General features: G+C 38.7%; 1 protein-coding gene across 1 annotated transcript in view; it reads right to left on the bottom strand.

Moving 5' to 3' along the window:
- The window catches only part of LOC133515700 (CAP-Gly domain-containing linker protein 1-like), a 33,910-nt gene extending 24,366 nt beyond the window's left edge, over positions 1 to 9,544 (bottom strand). The window contains exons 1-3 of the mRNA XM_061848285.1: positions 9,430 to 9,544; positions 5,333 to 5,422; positions 1,934 to 2,020 (exon numbers count right to left, since the gene is read on the bottom strand). Coding sequence (XP_061704269.1) covers positions 1,934 to 2,020; positions 5,333 to 5,422; positions 9,430 to 9,435 — 183 coding nt within the window. The 5' untranslated portion in view covers positions 9,436 to 9,544. The remainder of the gene's footprint in view (positions 1 to 1,933; positions 2,021 to 5,332; positions 5,423 to 9,429) is intronic.
- Positions 9,545 to 9,856: the final 312 nt, after the last annotated feature.

Raw genomic sequence — 9,856 nt, forward strand, 5'->3', positions numbered from 1 at the left:
ATTACTGATGGGAGTTAGTGGCCGAGAATTTACACAAGACTCCACTCGAATCAACAGTGTAGAATACTCTTCGAACGTGAGAAGAGTTTGTCCAATTACTCGCTTAAGGTGAGACTTGATCGACTTCACGCCGACTTCCCAGAGTCCACCAAAATGTGATGAGCCAGGAGGAATAAAGTGCCATGTAGTTTGGTAATTTGCCAAAATCTCGGATATTTCTCCAACTACTTCTGTATTCCTAAACATGGTGTCAAGCTCTTTAGACGCTCCGATGAAGTTGGTACCACCGTGTCTAGAAGTGAAACGACGAAAGGCGGCAATAAAAGCAGCCGTGGACAAGTCACTCACAAGTTCTAAATGAATGGCCTTGGTCACGGTGCATACAAACAAAGCAATGTAGGCTTTACATGTACGTTGACAGTGGGACTTGGTAAATTTGTGTAATAATGTCCTATAGGGAGCGTGCATGAACTGTAGGAGGCAGCACAGGAGCCGTCAGATTTTTGGGGCGAGGCGTAAATGTGATGTTTTTTGTTCCGATGTAGCCCACAAGATGGCAGAACCTACTATGCACAAGAAAACACGTGACGTGTACATGTGCATGTTTATGGTTCCGATTCAGGCCACAAGATGGCAGACCCTCCAACGCGCACGGTCCCTATAATATTTATTATTATTTATTTATTATTATTTACTTTGTATGGCTGTTTTTAATGGTATGTGCACCGAACTATAAAGCATCTAAAAGTAAACAATTTCATGATGATTTTATAGTGGCAGAATTTCTTAATTAAGTATATATAGTTCTCTATTTGGAGTTTCAATAGGAGGAAATAAAAATATTGGAGAAAATAAAAATGTGTTTTTTTTTTTTCTACTTTTCGATTCCAAATTACAAAATAACCGTAAATGTCAAGTACATCATATGATAGGCGGATTTGTAGTAAATTTCAAGGAGTACTGTCATGGTATTAATCATGTGCCCCTCCCCTTGATCGACATCAACTTCTCCACATTCTACTAATATTTTTTCTGTACTTGCTTAAGACGATATGACTTGCCAAATTTCATTATTCTAGGTCAACGGGAAGTACCCTAAGATACATATTGATTCCATTGAGAGTGTCGAAATATACGTTTTTTGCGGCAGCTCTAAGGAACTGTAGACCTGAGTATATGGTTTTAATTTCAGCTCGATACCTCCACGCGTTCCCGATATAAAGGGTATTGACAGATAGATGGACGGACAATAAAGTAATCCTGTAAGGGTTCCGCTTTTTTTCTTTTGAGGCACGGAACCCTAAATACCGCCAAATTCACAGTCTGTCCGTCTGTCAAGCTTGGTTTTTATTTTGTTAATACATTCAGTGCCAACGTTATCGTAGCACTACATTTTCCCGCTTTGTAGACGAAAGCGACTACGAACAGAGCGCCCGCCGAGCGGGTTACCGGCACTCATAGCCCGATTTGAAGAATGATTAAGACACGTTTAAGATCTTAGAAAGATCTTTAAAAGATCGATAACTAAACGACATGTCATAAGATCTATCTACGATATTTCTAACGTAAAAGTGACATTGGTTGCCCGAATCGAGCTGCTTCTGTCAAGCGACATACATACGATATCTAAATGAGTACTTATCTAAACCAGAACTTATCGTTATCGTATCTTATTCTTTGTATCGGGCCGTCAGTGTGTTAACCCTTTTCCAGGCATAGTACGATTTATCGACCACATACGCGCCAATAGAATTTCAACCCTAGCCATCCGATTTAAGGTTCAAATTAGACTGCACTTTCGGAAAATGTGACTTGTCTTCAAATGAATCACCTAAGCTGGATTAATGGGAATATATTTGTTTTTTTTTGGGAAAACCTTGTAGATTGGTGGAGTCTGGAAAAGGGTTAACATAGATGAACATATGAAACACACCTTATATCCTTTACGAGGGCGTTGCTCGCCGCCATCTTTAGCGCCCTTCGTTACTCCTCGCTTGACATTCACACTCGGTGGCCTCACCTGCAACACAATTGATAACACTGATGTAAACTTTCACAATTTTTACACATTATCAACAATAAACATTGCAAAAATCCATTGACATATAAGGATATATCCCTTCAGGAACAGAAAGTTGAATTCCTAAAATGTTGAATTCCCAAAATGTTGAATTCCCAGAAAGTTGAATATTTTTAGATTCTCAAAATGTTGAATTATTATAATGTTGAATTCCCAAAATGTTGAATTCCCAGAAAGTTGAATATTTTTAGTTTCTCAAAATGTTGAATTATTATAATGTTGAAATCTCAAAAAGTAGAATTCCCACAACGTTGACTTTGACTGTGATATCCTAGGAAAGTATACATTTTGGGATTTTATCTTTATGAGAATTCAACTTTCGGCTCCTAAATGCTCAAAGAGTTACCTCGATTACTTATAGATCCCATAATGTAACCGAAGACCTTTGAAATACTTCTCATCGCTGGTCTGCCATAGTCTAGTTTTACTTTATTAGGCGTCAATTATGGAAATTTCAATTTAAGATGCTGTAATACCGAATCATGACTCGTTTCTATAGGCACTTAGTAGTTACTGCAAAACCTCTTTAGATAACATTGATTGTCAAAGTCAGCCAATGTCACTGTTAGAAGTAATCTGCTCTGTCAAGATTATATTTAAATCATAATTCATAATTTGTTTATTCGAAATAAATCCCTTTAAAACTATTTATTTAAGTAAAAATAAAAAAACGGACCCGGGTATGTCCTTAAACTACGCCCACAAGAGAGGTATGGACATTGTGAATGTCATCTCGCTCTGTGTGGTAGGGCACAGCACAGCGGATGTCATTCCAGATCTAGAGCAGAGCCCAACTGGGGAAGTACCTACCTCCACCTTACAGAAAATCGCAGCCAAATAACACTCATAGTGTTGTGTTCCTGCCGGTGAGTAAGGTTGCCAGAGCTCAACGAGGGGTGGGAGGGGGTTAGGGTCGGCAACGCGCATGTAACTCCTCTGGAGTTGCAGGCGTACATAGGCTACGGATACTGCTTACCATCAGGCAGGCCGTATGCTTGTTTGCCACCGACGTAGTATAAAAAAAAAAAAAAACTTCTTTAACATTCTGCAACTTCAACTTTTTGCAACCTCAACATTTAAAGAATTCAACATTTTAATAATCAACATCCTGCAAGTTCAACTTTTTGCAATCTCAACATTTAAAGAATCCAACTTTATGCAAATTCAACATTTTAATGTTCAACATTTTGGGAATTCAACATTTTAGGAATTCAACTTTCTGTTCCTGAAGGAATATATCTAAGGCCTTATGTTTACTAAGAATGATGCTAGTTCAGTCTTAATACTGCACGATTTCAAGCCAATCGTGCAGTATTAAAATTGCTGGTGACCTCAAACAATCGTTCAACAATCGTTAAACAATTGTGAACGAATTCAAAAACACCTCCTTATAAAAGCAATTAAACCAAATGTTTAAAACACATCTAGGTAAACCACGAAGAACAAACGATAGCGTGTTCTATTCTACAGACAGAGACATCTTCCGGAGAATTGGTTAACTACTTTAGTGCAATAATTTACGGGCTGAATACCTATCTATATAGGTCATACTGTGCGACTTTTACTATGGGATTTCGGGGTTGGTCCCATAGTAAAAGTTGCTCAGTATGACCTATATAGATATTCAGCCCGTAAATTATTGCACTAAATAAACAGCATGTATATGTCAATGCAAAAAGCATTGCAATTTCAATCAGGATGGAGGTTTGGGGGTCCCATCCACATAGAATACAGTCATTAGTATATTAATTAAATAATAAATATATAAATATTATAGGACATTATTACACAAATTGACTAAGTCCCACAGTAAGCTCAATAAGGCTTGTGTTGAGGGTTCTTAGACAACGATATATATAATATATAAATATTTATAAATACTTAAATACATAGAAAACACCCATGACTCAGGAACAAATATTCGCTCATCTCACAAATACATGCCCTTACCAGGATTTCAACCCGGGACCATCAGCTTTGTAGGCAGGGTCACTACCCACTAAGCCAAACCGGTCGTCAAATATTATGTAAGCGAAAACGAATATAGACGGTCGAAAAATCGAATATCGTTAGTGTTGTGTGTCGGCAGAGTAACATCAGTGCACAAAACGTTCTAGTTGATAAACAAGACCAAGTGCGGGTAGTTCGAAATACTCGCACGGCTACAAGATGCTGATGTCAACTTTAGCCAGTCTTTTCCGAGACCACTGGGACAACGCCGTCCTCGAAACGAATTATTTATTATTATTACGTATTAAAAAAAATACTTACTAGATCTCGTTCAAACCAATTTTCGGTGGAAGTTTGCATGGCAATGTATATCGTATATTTTTTTTAGATTTTTCATTCTGTTATTTTAGAAGTTACGGGGGGGGGGGGGGACACATTTTACCACTTGGGAAGTGTATCTCGCGCAAACTATTCAGTTTAGAAAAAAATGATATTAGAAACCTCAATATCATTTTTAAAGACCTATCCATAGATACCCCACACGTATGGGTTTAATGAAAAAATATTTTTTGAGTTTCAGTTCTAAGTATGGGGAACCCCCAAAAATTTTTTTTTTTCTATTTTTGTGTAAAATCTTAATGCGGTTCATAGAATACATCTACTTACCAAGTTTGAACAGTATAGCTCTTATAGTTTCGGAAAAAAGTGGCTGTGACATAATCGGACAGACAGACGGACATGACGAATCTATAAGGGTTCCATTTTTTGCCATTTGGCTACGGAACCCTAAAAACAGTTTAAGGCACATTATTATGAAGTGTGGAATTAAAAGGAGTGAAATCTCTTATGGTAGAACTGTTGCAAAAGTGTCCAGTTGTCGACTATAAATATTAGTTCCAAATCTCTCCAGAGTAGCGCTGGAGTAACTAAGAACCTAGGCGTTATTGACTGAATAAAGTGCGCTGTCTATGATTTGATTTTTTTGTTCAAGTATTCTAGGTATTGTAGCGCCACCTATTTAAGGTGTTTTGATGACACTTTTTGGTACATGGAGATTTCATTCCTTACCTCCACCTTCCATACACAGTACGTATAAGTTACTCTATGGTTTAGGAAAGATGCTAGTACCGCACTCTGGCGGCAGGACATTGCAGAAATATTCCCTATTTCGGCGTCGTGAATGACACGATCTATGACATATATTAAAAAAAAACTAAAGCATTAATAAAGTTAGTTGACCAAATGTAAACCTTACACCAACGAGATAAAGTCTACCCATGATCAGCTACTACTAGAACTTACAAGCTTTGTCTCTGAGGTAGTACGGTCAGCCACGCGGTCAGGAGTGCGGGGTGAAGGGACGGTGGGGTCGCTGGCTGTAGCACACACTTTCTGTGAAGTATTATAGTTGAAGAAATTGATTGCACCGTTTATGTTATCGCTAATAGCTCTTTTACTACAAATTTTGAATCTTTAAACAATCTTTAAGACAGGTATGGACATTGTGAATGTCATCTCCCTTTGTGTGGTAGGGCACAGCCGGTGGATGTCATTTCAGATCTAGAGCAGACCCCAACTGGGGAAGTACGTCCACCTTACAGAAAACCGCCGCCAAATAACACTAGACCCTACTCATAGTGTTGTGTTCCTGCCGGTGAGTAAGGTTGCCAGAGCTCAACGAGGGGGGGCTCGGGTTTAGGGTCGGCAACGCGCATGTAACTCCTCTGGAGTTGCAGGCGTACATAGGCTACGGGGACTGCTTACCATCAGGCGGGCCGTATGCTTGTTTGCCACCGACGTAGTATTAAAAAAAATGATTTCGGTTACTTCTTTATATCTAAGTTTTCCAGTATTCATAGTCTGTTAATGACAAATAAGTTTATGGCAAAAAAAAAAAAACATTTTTGGTACAATCTTTTAAGGCCGATTGTACTTCATTTCCACGAACAATTACTCATCGAGAAAATTCTAGAAACCCTAAACACAATTGGCTACTTGACTGTTTTTTTTTTGTAAATAATGTCAATCGATCTTGATTTTCCTGAGGCTCAAATGTCTATATAGGACTCATGACATTTAAGCAACACAAAGGTCAGAAATGAGAGTTAAAGTCTGACGGTCGCACTCGACGATTGAAACGCCTCTAACAAAATGATAAGGTGATGTGACGTCACATCATAAAAGTCTGTCCTAAATGTATGGACGATCAAGGAAATTGCCATTTTGACCCTGAAATATTGCGTCTATGTGTATAGTTGTCATACAATTTATTTTTCAATCATACATGAGAGGAGGCCTGTGCCCAGCAGTGGGACGTATATAGGCTGAATTTTTTATTTTTATTTTAAAATGTAAGGAATCGAATGGTACCATTTTCTTTTCTACTATTAAAAGACAAAAAAAATTTTTTTTGAGACTTCGGACCCTTTTTTTTTTATAATCACAATAAAAAAATTAAATTCCACTTTTTTATAATGGTAGGCACATTTTCTATCCATTTAACTAAATTTTGTTATAATATTCAACACGTGTCAAGTTTTTTTTTTTTTTTTTTTATTCCGAAAAGGTAGGCATTTGACCACAATCTCACCTGATGGAAAGTGCCGATGTAGTCTAGGATGGAACATGCTTACCTAAAAGATGTCTATTCACTCTCGATTTAAAAAGGTCCAAGTTATAGTGGACTGGGAATAGATTTGCAGGAAGTGAATTCCACTCCTTAGCCGTACGCATGATAAAGCTGGATGCGTAGCGTTTAGTGCGAATCAGTGGTAAAGTAACGACGTAAGGGTGAAACGCAAGTCCGCGTCTAGTCCCACGGTGGCAGAACGGAGATGGGGGGACAAGATTATGTAATCCCATCGCACACTCCCCGAAATGTATCCTGTAGAATACCGATAAACAGGCTACCTTTCTACGGTGTTCTAGGCTCTGCAGTCTAGCCTCTACCAATCTCGCATCCCCAATAAGCTTCCTAGCGCGTTTGTCTATGGAATCTAGGGTGGCTAGCTGATACTTGGCGGATCCATCCCAAAGGTGACTGCAATACTCCACACACGACCGGACTTGAGCTATGTAAAGCTGAAGAAGCTGCTCCGGTGTGAAGTACTGCTTGACCTTAGAAAGGACGCCTAATCGTCTACCTGCAGATTTAGCCAGAGATTCAATATACGCCCCGAAGCTCAGGTTAGATGAGATACTTGTGCCAAGTAGCTGGAGATGGTTGGATATCGGTACGGACACATCCCGGAAAGTCGGAGTCAGGTCGAAAGGACTCCGTTTCGCAGAGAACAGACACGCCTGTGTTTTGGTAGCGTTGAATTTGACCAAGTACCCATTAGGTTGCGTTGTTTTATCACAAAGTTCCTATAGTTCTCCTGTCGCCATCATCAGGTCAGCTCGATGGTACAGTCAGCTTCAAATACTTTGTAGCAGTCAAAGTGGCCAAATAGTTCGGTACACCATACTAAATATATGGTGTACCGAACTATTTGGCCACTTTGGTTGCTACAAAGTATTTGACGCTGACTGTACCATAATATTGCATTGTCACCTAACTTACATAATATGAACAATTTTCAGCTTCATTGGAAACCAGGAAATGGATCAAATTTAACTTGCAAGATTAGACCCGTACATACATACGTTGCATTTGGAGTCGAGACTCTGGGTCCGTGGGGCCCCGCAGCACAGGGCCTATACCAGCAATTGGCGAAACGGCTGGTGGATGGGAGCGGGGATAAGAGCGGAGATCCAGCGAGGAAATGCTGCCAGCATCCTCGGCACCATGCCACGGGAGCCCATTTTAGATTTAGATTTTTAGTTTTATAGTCGTTTTAGTCTAGTTAGTTTTTTTAAAGCTAAATCTGAATAAACATGAATTTTAAAGTAAACACGATTTGTGACAAAAAACTGGAATTACGTATCACTTCGAAAAATAACCATTACTTCAACTATCACTCATTACGCGAGTGCGAACGACCGGCCGAAGCGCGCGTGATGGATTCAATTCGATATAGATTGACGCGCTGATATGAATAGTCAGTTCAAGTCTATAGACAGTGCGCGTAATGTATAATGCCACTTGTGATAGTGTCATGTTTGTTTGCCAAGGCATCATTACTTTGTTATCTCGCTCGCACTCGCACTCAGTGCTCGCTCGCTCTCTCTCTGCGATGCTTTCCGATCCGAAGATAGCGATCGGTCCGCTCAGCCGATCGCGGTTGCGTTTAAGTTGTCGCAAATTTCACTAATATTATTACGATTATGATTTTCTGCATCTATAATAGATTTAATACTGTTATGATATGAGACGCCCTAGAGTCACACAAGAGCCCTGTAGATGCGCTGCGTAATGTAGGTGATAGCTGTAATGTGGCCTTCTCGCGCGCGCCCGAGCACTGTTCACGTTCGGGTCATGTTGCGATGTTTCGAGTGATGAGTGATGTGATATCTCAGTGTAATATTACGTTTTCGTAAAGGGGTGTGATATCACATTACTTTTTGAAGCACTGTTTCGCGCATGTCTAGTAGTTATCATTCTGTCCAAATAGGCCAAACTAGGGCTCTTAGTAAGTATACAGTCGGCGTCAAATATTCTGTAGCAGCAGTCAAAGTGGCCAAATAGTTTGGTACACCATTCTAAATATATGGCGTAACGAACTATTTGGCTACTTTGGTTGCTACAAAGTATTTGACGCTGACTGTACATTACAAGCATAAGGAATACCTTTGCAGCGCTTCGAACGTCTTTTACTAAGAATTATTATAAACTAAAGATTTTTTCACATTTTTTACTCATTGTTCTAAAGTTAGAGGGGGAGGGATATATATTTTAGCTCGGGTATAAGGTTCAATTTAGTATGGCAAAAAAAGTGAGAGCGCTCTTCACTTTAGGTACAACTTCATGGATTAATATCGTATTTTACGAAAGATAATGTGTCAATTGATTAACTTATGTATGAAAATTTATCCAGCCTGTTTTTTTCCTTTGAACGGTATAATTTTTGCAACATTCGACCACGCATGCCGCCGGTATTTAATTTTTTTCTTCGAATAATCAATACACTGCCGCTTCAATTCGACTGACGGCAGATTGGTGGATGAGGCCACAGGCCTGTCAATGTGTGTGTGTCACGCGTAAATACTAGAAAATTGGTGGATGATGGAATCCTATTTGTGTTTTAGCGAAACTACGTCCTTAATATTCTTGGTTCATGAGTGTACCTATACCGAATATTCGGCAAAGTGACCGAATACGCCGAATACTGAATAGTTGCCAAATATTTGCGGCATATCTAACACCAACCTACTAGACTTTAAGTAATCTATAAAATTATCTTCCGATATTTATGGTAGGTAATATAATTGAAATCGTAATTTAATGATAGAATTCTCACCTTCATTCCTTTAATAGTTCGAAGAATCAACGCAAGACGAAATTAATCACCAAATTAAGTAAATAAAGCTTTTATCAAATAAAATGTCAAATGACACGATTAATGACAATACTCGTAAAATTAGTTTTGACGTTTGACAGAAAGTAGAAACTATTAATAAGAGTTTGTATACTACACTGAAAAACACCGATTCAGTACAGAACTTGAACCGATTCAGTACAGAACTTTTTTGGAAGGAAGTACCTACCGCCTGGAAAATTTTGATATTTAGGCAAGTACACGGAAAAAACAGTTATGTTAAATTTACAGATAATTTGTAAATTTTACAGAGATATGTGTTAAATTTACAGATTTCTCTGTTAATTTTACAAATTATCTGTAAATTTAACATAACTGTTTTTTCCGTGTAGTAGGCAATGTTTGGTCT

The sequence above is a fragment of the Cydia pomonella genome, chromosome 1 (assembly GCF_033807575.1).
Source record: "Cydia pomonella isolate Wapato2018A chromosome 1, ilCydPomo1, whole genome shotgun sequence".
Taxonomy (NCBI): Eukaryota; Metazoa; Arthropoda; class Insecta; order Lepidoptera; family Tortricidae; genus Cydia; species Cydia pomonella.